At 37.7% G+C, this 26,305-nt stretch overlaps 1 protein-coding gene across 1 annotated transcript in view; it reads right to left on the bottom strand.

The window, feature by feature from the left end:
* The window catches only part of LOC115419705 (ataxin-7-like), a 33,447-nt gene extending 9,141 nt beyond the window's left edge, over positions 1–24,306 (bottom strand). The window contains 11 exon segments of the mRNA XM_030134654.1: positions 824–906; positions 1,190–1,472; positions 1,474–1,519; positions 2,722–3,016; positions 8,086–8,119; positions 8,121–8,152; positions 8,155–8,190; positions 13,288–13,356; positions 13,555–13,767; positions 21,527–21,621; positions 24,162–24,306. Of these exon segments, the coding sequence (XP_029990514.1) occupies positions 824–906; positions 1,190–1,472; positions 1,474–1,519; positions 2,722–3,016; positions 8,086–8,119; positions 8,121–8,152; positions 8,155–8,190; positions 13,288–13,356; positions 13,555–13,759 (1,083 nt within the window). The 5' untranslated portion in view covers positions 13,760–13,767; positions 21,527–21,621; positions 24,162–24,306.
* Positions 24,307–26,305: the final 1,999 nt, after the last annotated feature.

The following is a 26,305-nucleotide window of genomic DNA, read 5'->3' as shown; positions in this document are numbered from 1 at the left end:
TTATGTATGAAGGTGAATAGTGAACAGAATTATGTGGATATTCAGTATCTAAGCATACCTCTGAAAGAGTAACTACACAGCTTAAGGTCATAGAAAAGTTTTTGTAGTGGCCATCACAAAGTTGTAATGAAACAGAAAATCTACAGTCTGGACTGGAAAAGCAGGTTAATGAAGAAGGCCCTCAGACCGACATCAGCCAGGAAAATTGTGAGCGTGTAGTGCAGAGCTCATGGTCAATCCAAGTTTGTCATTCAACTTGAATGACTTTCTGAGAATGTGATCAATTGCAAGAAAGCTGAAAATAAATAAACTGTCTACTATTATTCTGAAATTTTATAATATCCAAATAAAGTTTGACTATATTTAGCCAAGGTTCATGTAAGCTTTGTACCTCAACTGCACCTCACATCGACTTTGCAATAACCTAACCTTTAATATAATCTATGATCATTTCTTTGCACAGAAGGTGATGACACAGAAAATCTGCAGTCTGAACTGGAAAAGCAGGTTAATGGAGGCCCACAGACTGACTGCAGCCAGGGAAATTGTGAGCGTGTAGTGCAGAGCTCATGGTCAATCCAAGTTTGTCATTCAAGTTGTGTGACTTTCAAACAATGTGATCAATTGTATGAAAGCTGAAAATAAATAAACTGTCTACTATTATTCTGAAATCTTAAAACATCTAAATAAAGTTAGACTATATTTAGCCAAGGTTCATGTAAGCTTTGTACCTCAACTGCACCTCACATCGACTTTGCAATGACCTAACCTTTAATATAATTTATGATCATTTCTTTGCACAGAAGGCATAGACGTTGGTTACCTTGCATGTTAGAGATCTTGTGCATGGTTTCCGAGCTGTCATATCCACAACGCCACAGTGGACATCTGGATTGAACTCGCGTTCTGTGGACGCAGAGCAAATGCAAAGTGAAGGAAAACTGTTACTTTACATGCACCATGAGAATTCAACTGCTGTGGCCACTTTGCATAATAGTTTTGTTGTAAAGACAGACGGCTCCTCTGGTGTGAGAGCAAATGTTTGATGGGTCAAGTGTTTGGCACAATGTAAGATAAAAGAGTACACTGTACGAGCATGCGACAATAATGAAAGCACAACATTAATACAATAATACAATAATGAAAGCACAACATTATAAGAATACTCCCACAACCCCCTCCAGCTGACCTGTCACTTTCTTGTTAACGTGACGTCTGCTACTGGCACTGCTGCTGCTGTCCTGCTTCTTGTCAGAGTGGACCGTGAGGTGGCCCTTGCCATTGGGTATTTGACCCGGGGCCAGTAATGGAGGCTTTGGTATGGAGGGACAGTTAAGGCCTGGTTTAAGGGCTGATGAGGAGGAGGTGGTGATGGTGGTAGTATTGGAGCTCACAGTGGTGCTAGAGGAGGATGTGGAGGAGGATGAGGTGGTGGCGGGGGCAGAGAGAGTCTGCACCAGCTTAGCTGACGAGGTCCACATTCAGATGCATCTTCTCCACCTTGACAGCCGGGGTGAGGCTGGAAGAGAAGGTTAGAGAGATGAAGAAGGCAACAAGGAGGAAGCCGAGAGTTAGAAACAATGAACCAGTGAGAAAGCCATGGCAAGAGACAGATGTGCACATGTGGATGGGGCTGGGAGGACAAAACATAAGTCTGATATGATTTGTTGTTCTTCCAGGAATAAGACTTGAGAAAAAAACAGATGTCAAAACGTATTGATTTTTTGAAACCTCTAAACATATATTAGTGGTTAGACTAGAGATTTTCATTATAAAAGACTCACATTGAAAATAAAAAGAGCATATTCAGAGGGAAATTAAGATGAGGAAACATTTCAAATTGAACTTCTAAACGACTAACCAGAAGAAGTATAAATAAAAGCACAGTAACATTTATGTAACAACTTTGTCTGAATTGTCTCCATTGTTTTAAGCAGATCTATTCTGCGCTGTCTGCAGTGCAGTTATTTCAAATTAAATACAAACGAACAGTGGTAATACTGTCCAACAGAAGTCAACATTCATTTAATGTTTAACAATCTTGTGACATAATCTGTAGCCGATGCTGTGACAATAATCAACCGAGGCTGATTACATCAAAATACTAATTTAAGAATTAGGCAGGAATGGCCATTCCTTCTGCAGCTCTTTCCCCTCTGTCCAAATCAAAGACTGAATATAAATATAGCTGACATGATGCTGTGATGTACTGCTGTAAAAAAAGAGAGGCCATATTTCGAAGCCATCACTAACTAAACATGGATATAAATGGACAATATAAATAGGTAGCCAAAAAAGGTGGGAAAAACTTATGGAATTTTGATGTTTTAAGATAATCCAATGAATGAAATACAAGAAAAGCGGGGAATTTGATCTAGACTTATAATGTAGGGGGAAAAAAAGGACTATTTCAAAAAGAGATTAAATGCTAAATCACTCTGAGCTATAGAACAAAATAGTACTTGCTACACTAATTTCATGACTCTGATTAAACCCCCTGTGAAGTAATGTTAATGTAAAGCAGTCCTGTGCACTTTGCCAGCTGTGCAATGGCCTAACAGAACACACAATAAATAGATGTTAGTCTGTTGAAATAGTCGTTTAACTAGCTCCCACATGTAGGGAAACTAATTTAGAAGTGGGCACAACTAAATAACAGTCAAATATTAATGTGGCACAGAAAGTACAGAGCACTGTAAATGGTTGTGGATTACAACTCACATCTTGTCCGGCTGCAGCACCCTGAAGGGGGAAAAGGGTGGTCTTCGCTGAATGCCTGGCAGCTTCTCTTTGGGTGGTTTGAGGAGTTTGGAATTGGAGGAGGATGACGAGGTCGAAGAGGAGGATAGGCTGGATCCAGCGGTGGAAGGTCGGCTGAGAATCCCTCCACTTGCCACTCCAGCAACAGACCCTGAGCCTAAGCCAGGCCCAAGCCCACTGCCACTGCTCCGGTTCCTGCCCGACACTGGGAAGGGCGAGGTGGATCCTGGCTTGCTGGCTGAACTGTGTCTTCTCTCTGGAGTCACAGTATAAATCAGGCTCACATTAATTCATAATATTCAACACAGTTAGATGATCAGGATAAGGCATCAAACTGCTGTGATCAAACAGTACATCAAATACTTAATGTGACTAAATTTGGAAGCAAATAGGCCTTGATTTAGGAGAAAAAATGCTAGGCCCTTGGGAACATAAAATATTTCTTCACAGAAGTGAGCAAGATCCCTCAACAACAAATAAGCAGCATTTGTGATCCATGCCAACTCAGCCTAAAATAGAACCAGCCAACAGGTCAAGAGCTTCATTTCCTGCCTGAGCTTCATAGAACAGCTTCTGTGCAAACTGATAAAAGGCAGCATGACAGCAGAAAAGGTTAGAATCATACAGAGTTGTATCATCCTGAATGAGACAAAAATAGACGAAAGTAAAAAAAAAATAAAATAAAATTACAGAAGCTGTGGGCTTTGAAAAGCCCTCTTATCACTTGCTATTTTCAGCAAACCAGACAAATTAAATAGCACACTAGAAATCATTTCACTGACATATCCACATCAGTTCCACAGCACAGATATAGAGCAGAGTGCCCAAGCAAAAGCAACCAAACAATAAAGCAGGACAACAGCATAGAGCCTCACAAATATGTTTTCAAAATGTGAGGCTAATGCAATGTGTGTCACCACTGTATATGCTCAGTCTCCATGGTCACTGAGAGGGTCACTGACAGACGGACAGACAGAGCTGCTGCTGCTCTGACCATAAGTGGGGAGAGAGAGAGACAGACATAGTGAGACGTAGAGACAGACGTGTCTGCTGATGAGGAGAAGTAAGGAAGTGAAGGTTAACCTGACCCTGCTGTTGTCTACAGTGCTCTCTGATTTGCACCAAGCCTGCACAATCTGTGATATGAGATAATGTTCAGTGTTGCAAGGACAATATGACATGATAAATACAACAATATACAAGTGTGCAAAGTAGCTTTACAGAGTCTGGCTTTCTGCTTTAATAGTTACATTACTAACACTAACTCCAGACACTGAACAGCCTATTCCAACGCACACTGAATAAAGAAATCATGTTATTTCAAACATGCTTTTATTGAACGCATTGTACAAATACACAACCATCCAAGAGAAAATCTATCAAATAAGACATAACCTATGACAATTTACATGTTATCCAAACCAAATCGAAAATCCTTTCAAATAGCAGAAGGGTCCAGGTCAAGCGGTGACATGGTTACATATTTCATCTTCAATGGGCTTCTAACTTTGTACATATAACCTGTATCAATGTGTGCTCCATATTTCAGTAGGTATTTGTAAATACTTAAACCCAGTAAGGATGATGATTGCATAAAATAAGATTTTTGACCAAAAATACTTTAAACTGTGCAGTTTCATCAAAATGTCACAGATTTTGACAAGGTTTACGCCAAAGTGCTTATTGTTCCAACAGGAAATTGACTTAAATTTGCCTATAATGTGTTAAATAACATATTAAGCTACACTGATGTCAAAATTTTGGAAAATATATTGGAAACTTTTGGACTTATTGACACAGATTTAAAGTAACATAGTTTCAATGGGCATAGTGACACAGTTTCAATTCTTGATCCTATTATGATGTAAGGACCAATGTGCCTAGAAAACAATTCAAATATTTTTAATACAAGCATTTATTATACATCACAGTAATAAGCTAACAAATGAGTGCATACAGAAAAAGGGTAAGAGAAACTCTGATTTTTCTAACAGATGTGCGTGTTCCCATGACCTGACCGAGAAGCATTTTATTTGATCTTTTTGGCACAGATTAAACCCTTTATAAATGTTGAAAAGCTTGTTATTTGACTTAAATTTACTCATTCATATTTTTGTCCTTGAAAAAAGATTTATCATTGATTTTAATGATCTTCCTCTGAATATGTGAAATGTTCTGCTGCTTTGTGTATTTGAATAATGGCCATAAAGAATACTTCTTCACCTTTCATTCACATCCAAACACAAAATAAAATATACTGATTTGATTAATCACAGCTACTATTCATTTTGACTGATGCACCTTTTAATCCCGGTAGATGGTTATATCACGCTGCACTACGTTCAGTGATGATATACACGACTCACTGATCAGTACTAGCTTTGCACTGGAGCTATACAGCAAATAATGAATGAACATCAGTGAATGCACAGTGAACTTGGGCTTGAGCAGCACACATGGTGTCTGAATGAAAACCGTCTGGTGAACAGTAGGATAGAATAGTGGAGGGTTAGCTAACCAGCTCCACACCTTGCCACAGGAGTGATCTTCATAGTGCAGCTGTGAAATGGGCTGCAGGCCAAAGCTCAGTCTCAGCAGGTGAGCTGCAAACAAGCTTGTTGCTCCAGAAACAGTGAAGGGAATACGAACACACAGGCACTCACAGAGCTGCCACTCCCAATCTTACTCAGCCCCCCTTCCACAGGCAAAAAAAAATGCACACACTTTACAACCATTCACGCTCTCCCACTCTGCCTTTTCAGGAGAAAAGAAAAGCTTTTATAAGTGCCATCTTCTCACCTAAGGGCCTCTTGCCACACACCCATTCACTCCAAATAGATTCCCTTCCTCTTCCTACCAGCTCAACAACTCAACAGCCTGTCTTTCACCTCCCCTCTTCCCTCCCTCTCTGTCTTGTCCCGTCCTGGTCACAGTCAGTAGCACGCCCTGCAAACAAACTCACACCAGGAAATCCCAGCGTGGTTCTAGCCACAAGTGCTAACACTAAGAGAAGAGAGTCAACACCAGCAGCCCTGGAAGAAGGATAAAAGGAAGAGTGGACAAAATGTGTGTGTGTATGTGTGTGTGGGGGGCAACAAAACAACAGAACCAAGAAATTAGGTGGAGCTTAATATCTTCTTTCTTTCACACTGTCAAGCAGTTGGCTCAGTGCTAAGGGGAATCCCTGGCTGTGGGAGTGAGAAAAACATCAACACAATGAGTGGGACAGCTTTAGTATGGTCAACACAGGAACCATGTTCATATTTTTACAGAAATATAATAAATATGGCTTTAGGGGACAATCACTGATGGTTACTTTTTGCCTCATAAGCTCAAAGCGTGTGTATTGCTCAGCTATTGCATATGAGTAGGTGTGAGGAGTTGGAGTTTTTGTTCAGAAACAAATGCATGAAAGGGCAGCCGAGCTTGCAGCTTCCCGTTCTGCGGTGAGCGTCACCCCTGCTGGGAGCAGCCTCAGCTGAGGAGTAAAAAACACGTAACGGGAGAAGATGGGCTCAAAGAAGCACGCTAAAATCATATCGAGACCATCTCTATGGAGCTGAGATCAGTGCCTCTGCCCCATGTTAGCACCGTATGGGGCCTTCCGATAATGAAATCTCAGCGTAAGAGGAAAGGGAGAAAAACAGCAAGAACCACTCTATTTGGCCATGTCTCATACCATGAACACACAGTCACACTTATGATTAAGGGCCGTTTCATCTCTGGTGCTTAAACCTGGATAGCAACTAACTCTACAGTTTGTATTCATTAACCATTTGGTACAATACAAGAAACATGGCAGTAATACAGTTTACATATTAGTTCGAGTGATTAGCAGCTCTAATATTCATTATATTTACAATTATGTTTTTTTTCTAAGTAAAATGACTCAAATTAATTCATAAAACACAATATTTTCAGTGTTTGTAGTCCCACTTGTATTAGAGTCACCCAATTCTGAACAACAATCCCGTACTGGTGAAGTGGAACTCCTGAGACTCAAGCTTTGGTAAGAATTAGAGTTTTACAGATGTTTTAATATTACTGTCTCACACTTCAGGGAGATATTTTGTTTACTTATTAAAATATTAACAATTTAAGACATGCTACAGGGAAATCCCTGAACTTTATGTTTTAATATAAGCTTCAAGATTTCACTTTTAATTAAAAACATGCTAAAGCCATTTTGATTATTAGTTTATGTTGTTTTAAATGTTGATGCAGGTGTTTTTCATTCTGTCTGCAAATCAGATCAAAATATCAGTTATCAGTCTTTGAGTAATATAAATGGTATCACCCTTAAAAACAGCATATGAGTCAGTCACTAAAAACATAATGGGAGCTAACATAATGTGCTATAATTAGTCATTTACTAATGGCTTATATAACCTCTGAAAACTGCTGTTCATTTTAGGTGCTAGCATATTACAGATGTGTCCACAATTGCGTACTGTGATGTATTTCAGCCCAGTTGTGCCTTCGTGGGTAGTGTACTGCCATGCAATCTTTGTCTGTCTGTATTGAAACCCGCGTAGGTCAGAAATGTCAAATGAAAGCGAAGGTTTGAATGAACAAGAAAAAAAAAACAGTAATAACAGTTTTATATTATTAGCAAAGATGGGTTAGGTTTTTGGTGTCAAAGCAGCAAGGGCAGTTCTTCTACTTGCCATCTGCTGTTATAACTCCCCCTAGTGCTGACCTTGACTACTGTAAGTACTGTCACATTTTGTGGAACACATACCCCACATAAGTATTCAGTTCTACATTCAGCCATCAAACATGTAATGTGACAGAATCCTTACTAATTACTATAACAGGACACATAAACCAATCTTTACAATTCTTATCTTCACAAACTGATTTCACCTGCAAAACCTTGAAAAACGTCCTCACACGACAGGACACCAGGAGATATTTCAATTCATAAGATCTGTTATACATCCAGTGAAAATCCATGCAGTGACACGCACATCCCTGAAGTATTAACAAACAAGAAATCTAATCTGAGCTGTGTGTTAAAGCAGTACATTACTGGGAAGACTGAGAGAGACACATCAAATATTAACAGGGGGATTGTAAACACATACAAGTGAGACAGTGAAATAAATAAATAAAGAAATCAAAAGTCTGTAGTGTCCCCCTCTCAGGTTACCGTGCTGAGAGGAAAAGACGGTGGTGAGGAATACAAAGGCACAGGAAGAAGGAACACAGCGGAGGGGTAGTAAGTGTGGGAAATAGTACCTCCAATATTTAATTATGAGAAGACTGTTCTCAGAGGCATGTATATGCATGTATATATGCGTGTGCATGTACAAGAAAACTTACCATAGTGTGCTTGGAAGGCTTGGGGCTTCACTACCCTGACTGCAATGGCTGCACATCACCAGGTAGAGTCATCTTGTGCTGGACACTGGCCAAAAATGGGCATGTCTGTACACACAGGGAAATCAACCACACTGAGCATGAGTCAAGTAAATGCAATGAACAAGATCTGACATTAGCAAGTGTCCCAGTTGGCAGCAAACTCTGAAATATCCATCATTCATTGTCAGCACTATAATAGTTCAAGATGGGTTATTCCAATTTGATGGCATAATCTTCTTTGGGATAAACAGGCCACACAGAGGAAAACATCTAGTGAGGTGTTATGCGACACATAATCCATGCTAAGATATTAAGAAAAATAAAAACAGGCTGTCTTTGCTAGACACCATTATGGCCAGGATGCCCTGGAGATACAAACCAGGAAAAGTACTTATCTCTTCATGCTTAGAGTTTCTTATAAAGGTAAGTTAAAGATTCCCTGTCATCCAGATACAGTCTAATGTGTATTCCCCCTAAAGGGGAGATCCTGTCTAATCTCCTATTTTTAAGGCCCTATATTCTCCTGACAGTGTTAAATTTTAATGGACTCTGGCCCTGCTCTTCTTAAGTCATAATGAATATTTCCATTTTTAAAACAGGTCATTTCTTAGTGGATGTCCAGGTCATAGAAATCGGCACAGCAATCACAGTAATATGTAAACTACAATTCAGTGAGTGTCAGATCATGGTTTAGAACCCAAGAAAACACAGTTATATAGAGTTATATTAGCTTAAGATATGAATTAGCCTATTGCTATTCACACTATGTTTAAGTAAGTGCTTAAGTCAGTGCTTCTGTCCGAGACTCAGTGACAGGAAAAGAAAGTGGAACATATGGCTGATTTAAGGGTATCATTTACTTGCTGCAGGACACAAAGATCAGGATTTTCCTGTAGTGCTACAAGGAGAGGAAGTGCAGTTTTCAGGTGCACAATCATGAGGAAAGGAATGGTGAATATCAAAGCACATGAACTAGAACCCTGTGAGCATAAACCCAGCATCTCTACCCACCCAAAAAGTATGAATCAGCCCTTACACTTCACAATTCACACTGAGGAAGAAGAAAAAAAAAATCAGAGGGAAGTGCGGCTCCTCACCAGAACGTGATCAAAATTTACCCTGGCGCGGAGAACCAGAAACCACCTAATTAAGGAGGCTAATTAAGAGATTGCCTCGGGCGTTATGATGAGATGAGCAGAGGAGAGGATACAAGAGGAGAGAAGTGGAGGGCCTCTCCAACACGTACTCCGACAGGGCCGTCAAGGGTTCTCCAATCATCACTGGCCCAGTGTAGAAGGGATGAGGACATTAAGGCAACGCCAGTATAAAAGGGTTTACCTGGTGAGTTTCCCATGCAAGGAGGTCAGAGGAACCCTTGTGTGGAAGAATTGACAAGAATGATGCAGCTAAATGCATGTCAATAGTTTGAAGTCACCATGTTAAGTGCGTCCTTCAACAGCAATGGTGCAAAAAGACTATTTTCACAACAGGTCAAGTCTGCCAGGAAAGGAAAGGGCAAATGTCTTCAGTTCATGCACAAACACATGTAATTTATAGAAATCCAGAGCAGGAAGGCACTATACTTGTGTGCATAAGCAGTGGTCTGACTATTCTGCAGAAGAATATAGGAGCAGAAATGAGATGTGGCAGGTGGCATTCACTGGATGCAAGATGCAAATATACAAGACATTAAAATAGTTTAAGGAATCTGGCCTAAAGGTTCTGTGCAATTTTTTGACTTTTCATCCAACTCTCTACGAGGCATTTTCCTGTACCACTACTTTAGTGGAGTCAAAATGAGTGTGAACATATTAACAAATCAATAACTTCCTTTTCCTCTCCATTAAAAATCCACCTTCTCTGATTTTTTTCACTGACACAGGCTGAGAGCTGCCGAGTTGAACAGGCCAAACACATTTCCTTGCTGGAGCAATAGCAAGGTCAAATGAACTCATTCCCAAACTGTTGGTGTTGTTCACTTGGAGCATTCTTCTAACCGTTCCCTTCACTAAAAAGGCAGTCCAGCTAGATCGCCTTGCCGTTTAGCTTTCAGTTCACTGGCACCCAGAACTGTACAGCTAGAATGGCTTGAATTGAAAGGTGGTCAAACGCCACAGTGTCTGCCCCATTCACAATCGCCATTTTCTTCTTTTTCAAGGAGAACATGAAAAGGACAGAGAGAGAAAGGAAGTCTCCGTAGAGGAGAAGGAGACAGAACACAGAGCAAAGCCAAGAAACAAACACAACAGGGAGAAAAAAGAACAGAGAGAAACGGAGCATAGAAGCAGCAGGCCCCTTAGCAAGACAAAGAGGGAGAGAGCAGCGGACCTGCGCTTGAGGAGCACAAACACAGCCTGAGAGCAGAGACAGAGGGGAATGAGAGTCTAGTTAATTTCAGCATCCTCATCCATGGCAGTGATGAATGATCCTGGTGGAATAGTAGCAGCTCTGGCTGCTTCTGACCACAGCACACAAGCTGGCTGACTCTGACCTGTGGCTGACACTACATTTCCCAGCTCCCCACACTGTGACGGCACCACTGTAAATGCATGACAGTGTAAATTCAGCAGTCGTTGATTGCCACAGATTTTTACAATGAGAGTGCGCTTATCATCTGTGTGTCTTTCAGTTACACCACACAAGAAATCTGATGGTGAGTCACGGTGGAGAGGTGTAGTCATTCACTTGTAATACCCCCACTAGACACCACTATATGAGGAACACTGTATGAGCACATACTTCTGCCACGAGCAGCATGTGTTGATCAGCCCCATGGCACAAACAACACTCAGAGACAGACGCTGCGATATGATAGAGCCATGTCTCAAGCCCTCTGCATGTCTTGCTTTTTTTCTTTCTCTTTTTTTCAAATGAGCCTTCTGTCCTTCTATCCTTCTCTGAGAACACATTGAGAAATGGAACCACTTTGAAACATAAATCATCATCAAATCATGTCAGCAGACATCTAGCTCAGACACCACCTATCTCACATTAATTAAGTATTTTATGTTTTCATCTGAAAAATGAGTACGAAAATAAAAACTGCATTTTTCCTGCCATTACCAGCCTGTCTGACATTTTCATCTGAAATTGTGCAATGGTCTTGCACACAGTCCACGTTGTTGACTGATGCAAACACAACATTAGATAAGTGCCCTGACAAATAGACTACAATTAACCCTTTCTTTTGCTGAAACAGTGGGGAGGATATAAAGCAAAAAAGGTGACACACACTGATGACATATAAGTATGGGCCAAAATCACATGACCTGAGTGACTGCTGCTTTGAACCTTTGTGCTTTTAACGCTGCAAATATATCTGGTAACATGAAGAGGCAGTTATTTCAGTAAGTGTGCTTCCCATATGTTAGTGAAATTAGTATCAAAGGGATCATATATTAGAAGTAATTCTGTGACTATTATGCACACCACTGAGATTGTGCCGTTGCTTGTTGCAGAATTAATGATGGTGTTGTGTGTCTGATGAAGATCCTTGCGGCTTTTGCTTAATTAGTGCCACTTTTCTCTGCCAAATTATACACACAAATACTTTTTTCCCCTAACAGAATAACAGTTTCTGTTGACTCTAACCCACTTTACCTACATCAAGTTCTGAACCAGAGCTAAGGAAAAAAGAACACATCTTAGTTTAGGTGCCCTAATAACTGCAATGACCACATCGCTGTAGAAAGGTGACATTTGACTTGTACTGATATTGTGTCCTTGAGGAAGAAAAAGATCTTTGCAAAGTCATTAAAAGTTGCTGTGGATGTGCACACCACAAACAAACCATTATGTGGGTCTATATGTGCGTAACACTTTAGCACATTATGCAATGACATTAGGTTACTCAAGGTGTAACAAAACTTATGAATTTTTCAGGGATGTTGATGACTCATCTTTTCAACTGATGTTAAACGTATCAGCGGAAGAGTGAAGAAAACAATGCACAGTTTTTTATTTGCAGTTTTACTGCTCTATTATGTTAATCATTGGGGTTTACAGAAAGTAAACTACATTTTAAACTCTTCCAAAATATCATGTGGTATTGAAAATAGCTGATGTGCTTCTGACAATGTAGGATCTAACACTGATGTCAAAGAACGTCTTTTCTCTTTATTCCCTCATGATCTGCTGTAATATATTGTTTTTTTTAGGGTGCCTATTGTCAGCAGGCCAGGTACTACAACAGGATACTAGCCATGATGGCTAAAGCTGCCCCTTTTTACTGTTATTGATACAGTTAAATAATTTGGATTGTCCATGATACAATAAACTAATAAACAGAACGAATAATCCCTTTCCTTTTAATAGGATGAATAAACATTATCCTTCAAAATCAATATCAGCTTTAACCAAAAACACAAGGAGGACATTACATGGTTATTAGTCAGCAATGTTCTCACTGACGTGATGGCAGATTTTCTTAAACATCTTCACTTTGAAGAATCATCTATGAGCTACATAACTTTGGTTAATAGGTACGAAATGACATTTTTATAAAAGTCATTTTAATCTCTTGCATTATTTAACATGGTCGTAGTCTTTTAACAATTAAGACATAAAGCACTGCCGGTCAATTGTTGTGATTTTACAGCATGTTAGGCAGGAGGCTGCCATATTGTAACCTCATTTGAATAATTCTATGATGAAAAAGGAGGCTTTTGCATAATGTCCCAAACTGTCAGTTATATTTCATCACGGGACTGACAAAATAATCAAAAATAAATATAGGACACATGGAAAAACATTTCACCTTATATTATATATTAGGCTATATTAAGAGATTTTATCTGTAAAATGACAAAAATTAAGTCTAATCATCTAACACTATACCAACAGAGTATGAGAATATACGTCTGGATCTATGCTTAACTACAGCCAGTCCAAGTAGTTATCAGATAAGTTATTTTAAGAGACAGATGCAAATGTCAACTGCCGCACGAATAACAGAAACACGTTTCACTCATATATCCGGTTTTCTATTGTCAGCTGTGGATGCGCTTCATGTACAGTAGGTTTACATTCTGGCCCAACGACGCTTGTAAAGTGTTTGAATGTATGTGAATATGTGTGCAAACCCCCAGAACCAAAATACACATTTGGCCCTAGAGAAAGGGGAAAAAAAAAAAAAAAAAAAAAAAAAAAAAAAAAAACACTCACCTTCTCTGCACAAACGCATGGCTTCTCGATTTTTCCCGAAGTCTTTGAAACTTTCCTCCGATTCAGCACCTGAAAACGAGGCGATCCGACACACAGACAAATAAATAGTTGCACTTGCTTTTGCCTGCCCGTGCTGTTGCTACCAGTCGCGTTTCTTCATATTCCACCTAAAAACTGCATGCATTCGGCCAAAAAACAGGACAGGACTGGCAAGTGTCGCGCTCTTCCTCGCTTCCACGCGCACGTTCGGGGCCCTGGGGAACTCACCGTCGTTGCCGTGGAGTTTGGAAGCGTCGACCCAGTTGCTCCAAGGCTGTCCCAGCATTATTTCTGGACTAGGCAAGGATCTCCGCTCCGCAACAGTCGCCATTGCTGTGGAGGCTTCTCCCCGCTGGATCTGCTGCTGCTTCAGCTGCTGCCTGGCCGCTCGGCGCAGCTCCCCCCTGACGTCATCCTCGGCCCTTTCCGACATTCTTTCCGCTACAATGTAACAACACAAGAGTCAGCTCTGGTCGCGCTCGGGATAGGAGGACTCTCTCACTGATTGACACGAGCAAACGCGTGTTGTTTCATCGCACCCGCCCCCCGGAGGAAAAAAAAAAAAAAAAACTCTTATGTGCAAGCAACAAGTATAAACCCTAAATTATGGATCTGAAAGCACGAGCGTAGATTTAATATGTCCCCTTAATATTTATTTAGGAATCCACCCCAGAAAAAATTAAAAATAAAAGCAGGAGACCTTTATTTTGAAAAAACCCTGTAATATTACTCATTGAGAAACACTGCGTTTGACAGGCGGGTGTTTTCCCCTTCTTCTTTTTTTTTTTTTTTTTTTTCCATTTCTAAAATAATATGACTCATAGAAATACTTCACCTTCTCATTCTCAACAAATTAGTGATGGTTCAAATGTGCTGTAGGTGTATTCGAATTTTCAGTCAGCTTTAACCTTTTCATGCATAGTGGACAGCTGGTCACAGGTGTTCTCTTGTACAGGGTGGGGAAGCAAAATTTACAATATTTTGAGGCAGGGATTGAAAGACAGTGTATGACCAATTAGTTTATTGAAAGTCATGAGTTTATTGCCACAAGAAAATGTACATAATAGAAAATGTTTTTATTCTACACTACCAGGCAAAAGTTTGGACTCACCTGGTTTTTCTTTATTTTATGACTATTTCATTGTAAATTCTCACTGAAGGCATCAAAACTATGAATGAACACATATGGAATTACGTAGTTTAAAAAGGTGTGACAAAACTCAAAGCATGTTTTATATTTTAGATTCTTCAAAATAGTCACATTTTGCTTTTATTACTGCTTTGTGCATTCTTGGCATTCTCTTGATGAGCTTCATGAGGTAATCACCTGAAATGTTTTCCAAAAGTCTGGAAGGAGTTCCAAATGATGCTGAACTCTTGTTGGCCATCTGTGGTCCATCTCATGTCATTTAAATAAGAAGGTGAGTCCAAACTTTTGCCTGGTAGTGTATGTGTCCTCCTTCTTTCTCAATAACTGCCTTCACAAACTTGCGCAAGTGTTCCTCAAATATTCGGGTGACAACTTCTCCCATTCTTCTTTAATAGTATCTTCCAGACTTTCTCATAATAGTTTTGCTCATAGTCATTCTCTTCTTTCCATTATAAACAGTCTTTATGGACACTCCAACTATTTTTGAAATCTCCTTTGGTGTGACGAGTGCATTCAGCAAATCACACACTCTTTGACGTTTGCTTTCCTGATTACTCATATGGGCAAAAGTTTCTGAAAAGGTATGGATAATAGTGTTAGGTATGATTATGACATCAATATATGTTTGGTTTCAAAACAATTGACGTAGTGCCTGCTGAGAAAAAACAACTAAATGTTCATTGTAAATTTTGCTTCCCCACCCTGTATATTCGTGGGTTTTGTTGTTTTATTTTCATATCAGCCGACACAGTGGACGCTGATGCATAATCCAGAACACTGCAATTCATACCATTACAGTAACTTTACTGTTCTAGATAAACCTCATCTGCAGTGACATGTTCGAGTGTAAAAAAAAAATAAAAAAATTGCTAATTGTTATTAGACATGTAATTAACAGGTTTCTTTTTTAATCAAAAAGTGTTTTTTTTTTTTTTTGCATATTATCTCCATGAAATGATTAATAACTAGTATTAGAGTATGCTAAAATGTGAGAAAACATCAGATAGCTGCATTAAACATGTTTTTATTTCCCAGTTTTCACACAGTATATCAGTAAATACATGTTTTTAATTCTTCTAAAATTAAACGCATGGTGTCTAGCTGAGTGGACACTTTTGTAACGCCATGAAAAAAGGTTAAAAAAAAATACGTTGAGTTGTTTTTTTTTTTTCATGCCTAAAGAGGAATAAAAACCACTTGTTGGGTTGGGGGGGGGGGTGTCCCTTGATTAAGTTTCTCATAATTCATGCATGAAAGGGTTAACTGTAATACCACCCAACACACGTGGGATATACACTGCAAGTCATACTATATCTCCATGAAATGATTAATAACTAGTATTAGAGTATGCTAAAATGTGAGAAAACATCAGATTAGCTGCATTAAACATGTTATTATTTCCCAGTTTTCACACAGTAGATCAGTAAATACATGTTTTTAATTCTTCTAAAATTAAACGCATGGTGTCTAGCTGAGTGGACACTTTTGTAACTCCATGAAAAATAGGTTCATAAAAAAAATAAATTGCATTGTTTTTTTTTTGTTTTCATGCCTAAAGAGGAATAAAAACCACTTGTTGGGGGGTGTCCCTTGATTAAGTTTCTCATAATTCATGCATGAAAGGGTTAACTGTAATACCACCCAACACTACACGTGGGATATACACTGCAAGTCATACCATTATCTCCATATTATCTCCATGAAATGACTAATAACTAGTATTATAGTATGCTAAAATGTGAGAAAACATCAGATTAGCTGCATTAAACATGTTTTTATTTCACAGTTTTCACGCAGTATATCAGTAAATACATGTTTTTATTCTTCTAAAATTAAACGCATGGTGTCTAGCTGAGTGGACACTTTTGTAACTCCATGAAAAATAGGTTCATAAAAAAAATGAACTGAGTTTTTTTTTTGTTTGTTTTCATGCCTAAAGAGGAATAAAAACCACTTGGGGGGGGGGGGGGGGTTCTTGATTAAGGTTCTCATAATTCATGCATGAAAGGGTTAACTGTAATACCACCCAACACTACACGTGGGATATACTTTGAATGTGTAGAAATCCTAGAATCCAAAACATCTGTGAACAATGAATGAAATATTTAATAACTTTCAAAGATCTACACAGCCAATGGCAACCAAAAGCATCTACTAATCTGAAATGTTTAATAACTTGAATCCACTAGTCCCATCAATATTTATCAAGGTAAAATGCAGTTGGACGTTCAGAGGCTCCGTAGTGAATGTGCAAATGCCATCATCTTCTGCAACAATGACTCACCAATAAAACCCATGTAGTCTGACAAACAGCAGTGGTTATAGATGCTTATTTTTATGTTCAGTTAATGATAACTTTGCTGAAAAAAAATGAATTTTTCTTCAGTTTTCTGTTTGATACAATAATCTTTGAATTTACTCTGAGCTTAGTAACTTAAATATAGGAAAATGCTGGATGTTCAATAAAAGTTGGACAATACAGAGGATAATTCTATGAGAAATAAATCAGTCACTTTGGAAAGGTTAAATATAGGGAATAATTCATTCAGAAGTTGCCATAAAAATAGTTCTAGTAAACCCTAAGTCTTAAAGAGTTAAATTAATATGCCATTAAAAATGTCAACTAAATTAAATCTTCCTGTACATAAAAATGACATTTCCAACATGAACTGCCTTAAAATTGACCCAAACACTTGAAATCATGTTTGATTCCAGGTAAAGGAATATTCCCAGGGTAATCGTGGGTGCCCACAAAGTTCAGATGATTCCAATGCCCATGTCTGAAGATCACACTGCCTGTCTAACGTGATACACAAATACCTGTCTTACATAGTTATTCTGTGTGTTATATAGTAGAGTAAGTCAACATTGAAAATGCATTTAATTTTCCCAGAATTTCCCCTAGATTTGTGAAGAGTGTAGCTGCTGTGATGGCTTTTGTTGCTTTTATTTAACTACAAACATAATTGGACTAATGTGATGCCCTTTCCCTTCAAAGTGGTAGTGAAATATCAGTTGAATGAACCTTAAAATGATATGAAAACCTGAGTGTGTAAGTTGTAGTATAGTTCAGGTTACCATTAAGTGTAAGACAGTAAATAGCCTCACAGTAGCCTGCAGGCATAAAAACTGGCTTAACAACTTTCACATTTACAACGGTTCATTGTAAACTGCATCAAGGATGCAAAATTTAAGTACAACTGACTTTTTGCTACAAACACAATGACTTACATGAAATATTTCCTTACGTACACTATACAGAAATAATAAACACTGATATTAAGAGTATCCTAAATTCTGCCACAAATCTTCAGTTTCTCACTTACTCTCCATTCAAGTATTTAAAATCTGTCACTACAAGCTGTGGGCACAGGTATGCACAAACTTAAACCACACATTTATTCAGATTTCAAAAAGCAAATGGTATCATGTATACGTTGAGCTGTCAGATTTTGTTTTTAATGTTGATACAGGAAAAACTGAATATGCATAAAAGTATAAGATATATAGATCATTACAAATAACTACCATTTTTGTCAGTTGAATGCTAGTGCATATGTAATCATTTTATTTGTGGGTGCTGTATTTACTTTGATTCAAGTCCCACACACAAAAATACAAGACACACATTTAGATAGATGCCAATTTGGTCTTCACAGATAATATCTCTATGACTGATGGGAAAATGTAGAATAGAAATTTTTTAAAAAACACATGATTCCCAAACTTCTCAAATCTGTAAAGTGATCAAAGTCAAGTTTTGATTGGTTACTTATTCACAGTGACATGAATGTGAACAACCTTTGCAATGCAGTTTTAAGTAAAGCATAAATAACGCAATAGCCCAAACATTCCGCACTGTCCTTGTTTCATAAGAGTAACAAGGTCCTCGATTCTATTTTATACCTTTCCTTTTTCATATCATTTCTAACTCTTCAGTAGTAACCATCTGTCGGTTTGACAGAATAAGCAGCCTTCAACTCTGTCCTTCTGGGAGAAAAAAAAAAAATCAAGTGTAAGGTGTTCTTAAAGTTCTCAGTTGGCATGTACCCTGTGGAGCCTTGAGCACAAATGACCTTGGCCCTTGCTGCTAGTTTGAAGAGTACAGTTTAGAAACTTGATTTTGTTATTTGACCAACACCAAATAAAGAAACACTTATCAAAAACCATGTCCTTAAGATAGCTGCCAGTGTATCAGAGTTTTATATTTTTGCATCCTTCATATACCCTTGTCACCACCTGACATGTAGATAAAATATACATTCAGATTCATTCAGCTAAAGCTAAATTACATTACATGAGCATTATAGGACACGTGAACATATTCATATTTAAGTCATCTGACTGAACAGTAACATCTTACTTACCTGGATGAGAATGAATGACTACAGAATAAAAGATAAGTTATGATGCTAGACACTGTTGTGTAAGTATGATGGTAATCACATGGTAAACATTTGGTTGTAGCGTTTAGTTGCACTAATTAAGCTTGAATTATGTTCACCAAACAGTGGGTCAACATGTAAACTTCACACTGGTTCTAAGTGGCACTGATGGGTAAAATGTATTGTATACAAAGCAGTACATCGAATGAATTCAATCTCCTCTTCATGAGTAAATTAACAAACAGTAAAAATTAAAAGTATGTATTATCTCAAGTCTTCAGTCTTTTTCATTGCAACTTAGCCAAGGTTACACATTTCAAGAACCCCTGAGTGACATTTTTTGACAGTGGTTATTGAAAGGGCAGCCTTGGCTACTTGTGATTGTCATTCATTCTTTCGCAAACAAGCAAAGCCTCTTATTTTAATGATTCACTAGTAACAGTGTAGCCACATTGCTGCGCCATGACTTTCAGTCAGGGATAGAACTGTAGCTTCTTGAAAACAGACAGAAATTATAGCATTACTTCTGTAGTCTTTGTGTAGGTTACCTGGTGGCTATTGTCGCAAAAGTTTGTAAAAGTGTTGTATTGGTGCCTGGACAGAAAACGGCATTGTGCTTCCTTATTTGTAGATCTCTACGTGTTTGACTCAGTGGATCATGAACTACTTCTAGACAAACTCAGGAAAAGTGGCTTTGGCCCCAAAGCTCTTAAATGGTTTAAAAATTACTTAACAGGTAGGAACAGTGTGTCCAAGCAGAGGAACACAAATCAGACTTTCTTGAGACAACTAAAGGTGTGCCCCAAGGTTCTATGTTGGCTCCTATTTTATTTTGTATTTTTTATAAATGATTTAGGTAAAGACATTAAAGCTAAATTGGATCTGTATGCTGATGACACAATCATCTATACATCTACGCCCTCTGCAGCACAGGCGATAGAAGAACTCCAGACTGTATTTCAGTTTTTGCAAAGAGCTTTGAATGGTCTAAAATTGATTTTAAATTCCCAGAAAACAAAGTTTATGATTTTATCAAAAGCTTGCTTGCAAAACTTTGACAATCTAAGAATTTTTACATCTGATGGTACATTGATTGAAAGGGCGTCCTCCGTACTTGGGAATATGGATTGATGAACAGCTCTCTTTAAAGTTCATATTTCTAATCTAGATAAGAAACTCAAATTGAAGACTAGTTTTTATTTTAGAAATAACTCCTGTTTCACATTCTCTACAAAGAAAAAAAACTTGTGGAAGCCACCTTTCTGTCTGTGATTGATTATGGGGATATACTGTAGACACGCAGCTACCTCCACTTTAAGGAGTCTTGATTCAGTGTATCATGCTTTTTTACGTTTCATTTCAAATGCAGAATCCCTCACTCACCACTGCATTCCCTATAATTTAGTGGGCTGGACATCATTAAGTATTCGTAGACGACACCGGTTTATGTTCATCTATAAAGCTCTGCTGGGTAAACTCCCAGAATACCTTTGCACCCTTCTTTCTGTTTGCTCTAGTGGTTTCCATCTATGTGCTTCCAAGTGGTTGCTTTTGACTGTTCCCCAAGTTCTGACAGACTTTGGCAAAACGGCATTTTCTTATCATGCACCATGGTCATAGAATAATCTTCAAAAACCTTCATCTCTGTTAATGAGTTTAAATGTATCATGAAGAATGCAGTGAAGGAGGAATGTCACTGTTTTCTTGAGAGGCCATTATGGTTGAATAATTGCTATTCTGTTTTATTGTTCATTGTGTAGCATGTATGTGTTTTGTATAGTTTTGACTTTGGACGGCTGCTATCTTGGCCAGGTCTCCCTTGCAAAGAGATTTCTAATCTCAATGGGACTTCCTGGTTAAATAAAGATATATGAAAAGTCTGTTAGTTGGTTATATTGTAATTTAGTCTGGAGTTTGACATTTTTGCACCAAAAGCCTAAAAATGACATACTGATTATTTAGACATAATGAACAGAAGAATAATGACTACATTACAATTAAATCTTTTCTAACAGAGAAGCTGTAGGTTCGCACTGACAGACTCTTTGAAATGTGTTATATCAGAAATGGTGTTTGTAATATTTGTCCTTACATAAGCAAAATGCAAAAAGGAGATTAAATATAATGCTGCCTTTCACTTTCATTTCAACATGGCTACAAGATATTATTAAGTATCCTTGAACAAATACAAATGAGTTTCTTCTTGTGATAACAGGAAAATCTAGAAACTGTTACTTGTTGGTGATGTGGGAGGACAAAATATATGCCGAAAACAACTACCATAAGAATGTTAATGGCAGCTGTAAATATAAAAAATGTAAAGAAATTTACCAGGTGCTATCAGCAAATAACATGATGATCCCCAATGGCAGCAGTGATGTTTGTTGACTGTTATACTAAAGGTTGTTTGATAATGAATTTACATAAATTTGTGCTCAAAGGTAATGCAATGAAGGACTGAGAAGGACTTAAAAACAAACAAAATTTCTTTTTTTCTCTCAGCACAAAAGATTTACAATAAGTAACAAGCTGATGGCCAAATTGCTATTGTAAAAATGGATGCTTGAAAATATTTATAAAAACTGTGCAACTCTGAGCATTTTTACACCGATAGAAAAAATACTCAAAAGCATGACCATCATAGGAAACATCAGAGAGATCTTACCTTGGCAAATAAGAAAAAAAGGAACTTATTTTTAACTCAATCAGACGATCCTCATCAGTTTGGGTTTTCACTGGCTGACACACTGCAGAGGAAGTCTGAAGATATGAAGACACACACAGGCACACAACCACACACACACATACACATACACACACACACACACACACACACAGAAGAAGTCAGTATCAGTTTCTTTGTTTTGTTCTTTCTGTGTCTTGATAGAGTTAATCAGTGAATAGGGAATTATACAAGAGTGTGTGGAAGGTAACTCTGTCCCTTTCCTGCCTTGGCCTTGTCATGGAGTTTTTCACCATTATGCAGTAATCCAATCCATTAAGCACCATCCCCAACCACCCTCTGCAACCACACACTAATCCCTTTGAAAGGCAGACCATAACCATTTCATCATTATTTTGTTGTGTTAACTGCTATATATCATAAAGCATGGGACTAAAGAAAAACGTTTTGTTTGTAATGCAATGCGTTAGTTCATGTCATATCTGACAAATGTATCACCACTGCAACAAAGCTTGTTGGTCTTGTCAAAGTCTATGTGGGCTGGGCACAGTAACTTACTACCTACTCCTAAATGTAATATGCTTATTCATTCATCAGCCTTTATTTAGACTCAGAATATACGGAGGGGGGCCTCATTTTCAATGCAGTCATGTGAATAAAACAAACAATGATAAAATAATAAGAGCAAATTCAGTTCAATAAATGTGATGCAAAGAATCAACTAAAACTAGCACACAACATCATTTGAGCATGTTAGGGCCTATAAAATATGACTAAAAATGCACTGTTTTATATTCATATAAATAACCATTAACCCAATCTGCAATGCACAGAACTACAGAGTTTTGCAGCTAACATAACTCACTTGACTTGGGCTAACATTTGCATAAGAATTCAAACGGTTGTAAATGAAAACTCCTCACTATATTTTTAAAAATCCATTACCATGAATTATGTGGTATGTTTTAGCTGCATATGAATTTGCTCTTCAGCTTCCTGATAAAACGATTAAGAATGTTTATTGGGTAATGAAGTTTTGCATTTCGTACATGGCTATGGCTTACAATGTTGATGACACCACAGCTCAAAGCAAGAGAGAAATACGTCTATCTCCAAGTGCTAGACTCCAGAAGTCAAGGAATGAGATTAACATTAAGAGCTAGTATTCTACGCTAATACTACTAATACTGTTCAGTATGTGCTAATTTGCCCCCAACTCAAGCCATGTTGTGGCTGTAACTTTCAATAATCAACTAATTTTTTTATTCATACTTATAATATCCAGTTGTTCATTCAGTGATGGACAACAGTCAAGAACACCTCCAAGTGCGATTGCACAATACTGTGTGTAACTGAAGTGAGCAGCATAGAATACAAATCTATCTGTAAATGTTCCGGGTGGCTTTTAGACATTAATCTTGAGATCAGATTGAGATTAGGTGACTGATTTATACACTGTATTCCATTGAAAAAAAAAAATACACTTGTAGCTTAGTATTGTGTATTATTCCAAAATGGGTCTATACATTTCCTTAACCTTTAATGTAATTTGGATGACCATAAATCAAAGCATCTATGGTTCAATGCAAAAATCCAAGAAAAAAGGTCATTATCAGCACAATTAATGAAGTGAATGAGAGCCTGTAAAACACATCAGAAATTGACTATTTGAAAAACAGAAGCCATTTCCAACTACATCAGGCTTTTTGGATTGTTCTTGAATAACAGCTCTTCCCTGTCTCCTTGTCAAGACTGTTTTATTATGAGAATAAGAGAGTCGAATAATATTGGGTGACATCAACATCAGACGTAAAACATGTCTGTTAACATTTCTCAGCATTAAAATATCCAGGACTATAGTAAACATAAACAATGAATTCAATTAATTATAACATTAGAAAAAAGTTCATTATTTTGTTAGGTTTTTTTTTTATTGACACCAGGAATTTTCATTTTGTTCAAAGATAAAGTTGATAATCATGATATAGTAAAATGAAACTCAATACATTATGATATTGTGCAGTCTTAAAACAATACAAATCTAAACTATGACTATATCCGTATGTGTACATGTAACAGTACAGTAACTAGCACAGTTACAGTGTGAGAAAATGTAATGTTGACATGACAATATTTCTACCTTAGTACGTGACTAATCTTAGTTTTTACTAAATACAGGCAGTTGAATGAAAAAATATAGAGTCGTATAATGTCTTTATCTATAGCACCCGATTCATAACTTGAGTTAGCTAACATTAGCTAGCTGTGACCAACAGGAGCCAGCAGTTTTATAAGCTAGCATTACTCCCACCTTTATGACATACAAACGCACATTGGCACTTTTTAATAGATGGAAATGAAAATAATTAATTGTAAAGGAAATACGTGATAAAAGACACTGTGTTTGTCAGGGAATGTGTCATAAAAAACTGTCTCCCTCCAGTGTTGGTCAGTGACTGGTACAAACGTTACTAGAGATCAGTGGTGGCTACATTAGCCTGCTAGCTGAAGCCTGTAGCCAGCCATGATTAGCGTTAGCGAGGAAACTGGCAAAAGCCTGACAGCACAGCAGAAGTCATCAGCAGTCGTCAAGGATCGACAAGAACTTCGCTCTTACCAAGGCTCTGGATGCTGTAGACGAAAACGTGACACCAGGCAGATGTAAATCAGCTGGATGCACTGGGCGAAAGAGACAGAAGACGGTGGGAAAGAGCGAGTGCAGAGCTCAGCCTCTGTGGAGGTCTTCACCTGGTGCTTCCATGTCTGTTTACCAGACTGCATTCTGGGACGAAGACGTCACTGCACGCCTGCACGCACGCACGCAGCCTGCTGGATTAAAGCGTCGTCAGAGTTGTCAACTTTTTGTCCCTTCGGTAAAATAAGACACTATAATAAAAGACTGGAGTCAGATTTCATACTATACACCAGGTAAAACATAGCCTGTGTAAATAACTTAAACTTGGTTTGATGTCAGTAGATTGTCACTTAACCCTTTCATGCATGAATTGTGAGAACTTGAGTCAAGATTTATTTTTTGAGTGTTTTTATTCCTCCTTAGCCATGAAAAAAACAATGTGATCGAGTCTTTTTTTTTCTATGGAGTTACAAAAATATCCATGCATTTAATTTTTGAAGTAAAGAAACATGTTTAAAACCCAATATGAGAAAGTGATATGAAAACAATGAAATAAAAGCATTTTTAATGCTGCTAATCTGATGTCTTCTCACATTTTAACATATTCTAATGCTAGTAATTACTCACTTATGGAGATAATACAGGGTGGGGAAGCAAAATTTACAATATTTTGAGGCAGGGATTGAAAGACAGTGTATGACCAATTAGTTTATTGAAAGTCATGAGAATTTATTTGCCACAAGAAAATTGACATAATAGAAAATGTTTTTATTCTATGTGTCCTCCTTCTTTCTCAATAACTGCCTTCACACGCTTCCTGAAACTTGCGCAAGTGTTCCTCAAATATTCGGGTGACAACTTCTCCCATTCTTCTTTAATAGTATCTTCCAGACTTTCTGGTAATAGTTTTGCTCATAGTCATTCTCTTCTTTCCATTATAAACAGTCTTTATGGACACTCCAACTATTTTTGAAATCCTTTGGTGTGACGAGTGCATTCAGCAAATCACACACTCTTTGACGTTTGCTTTCCTGATTACTCATATGGGCAAAAGTTTCTGAAAAGGTATGGATAATAGTGTTAGGTATGATTATGACATCAATATATGTTTGGTTTCAAAACAATTGACGTAGTGCCTGCTGAGAAAAAACAACTAAATGTTCATTGTAAATTTTGCTTCCCCACCCTGTATGCAAAAAAAAAAACTTTTTGTCTAACAAATAACAATTGATTTACATTCAAACATGTCACTGCAGATGAGGTTTATCAAGAACTGCACAGTTACAGTAATGGTATGAATGTCAGTGTATGGGATGATGCATAAGTGTCCACTGTGTTGGCTGATTTGGAACTAAAACAACAAAACCCATGAATATACAAGAGAACAGCTGGAGAAGAACTGTCCACTGTAGTGACATATGCATGAAAGGGTTAACATTAAAAAAAAAAAAAAAATTTATAGTCTTTGGAAATTGAAAAGAAATTGATGAGGACATTACATTAAAAATATGAGATACTGAAATTGAAAGAGTGTTTGATATAAAATTTTTAGGGGTTGTTATTGATCACAAATTAACATGGAAACCCCATATTAGATATACAGGGTGGGGAAGCAAAATTTACAATATTTTGAGGCAGGGATTGAAAGACAGTGTACGACCAATTAGTTTATTGAAAGTCATGAGAATTTATTTGCCACAAGAAAATTGACATAATAGAAAATGTTTTTATTCTATGTGTCCTCCTTCTTTCTCAATAACTGCCTTCACACGCTTCCTGAAACTTGCGCAAGTGTTCCTCAAATATTCGGGTGACAACTTCTCCCATTCTTCTTAATAGTATCCAGACTTTCTCGTAATAGTTTTGCGCATAGTCATTCTCTTTTACATTATAAACAGTTTTATGGACACTCCAACTATTTTCGAAATCTCCTTTGGTGTGATGAGTGCATTCAGCAAATCACACACTCTTTGACGTTTGCTTTCCTGATTACTCATATGGGCAAAAGTTTCTGAAAAGGTATGGATAATAGTGTTAGGTATGATTATGACATCAATATATGTTTGGTTTCAAAACAATTGACGTAGTGCCTGCTGAGAAAAAACAACTAAATGTTCATTGTAAAT

Source organism: Sphaeramia orbicularis, chromosome 5, assembly GCF_902148855.1.
Source record: "Sphaeramia orbicularis chromosome 5, fSphaOr1.1, whole genome shotgun sequence".
Classification (NCBI taxonomy): domain Eukaryota; kingdom Metazoa; phylum Chordata; class Actinopteri; order Kurtiformes; family Apogonidae; genus Sphaeramia; species Sphaeramia orbicularis.
The sequence above is the reverse complement of the archived record's forward strand: the minus strand, read 5'-3'. Positions and strand labels throughout refer to the sequence as shown.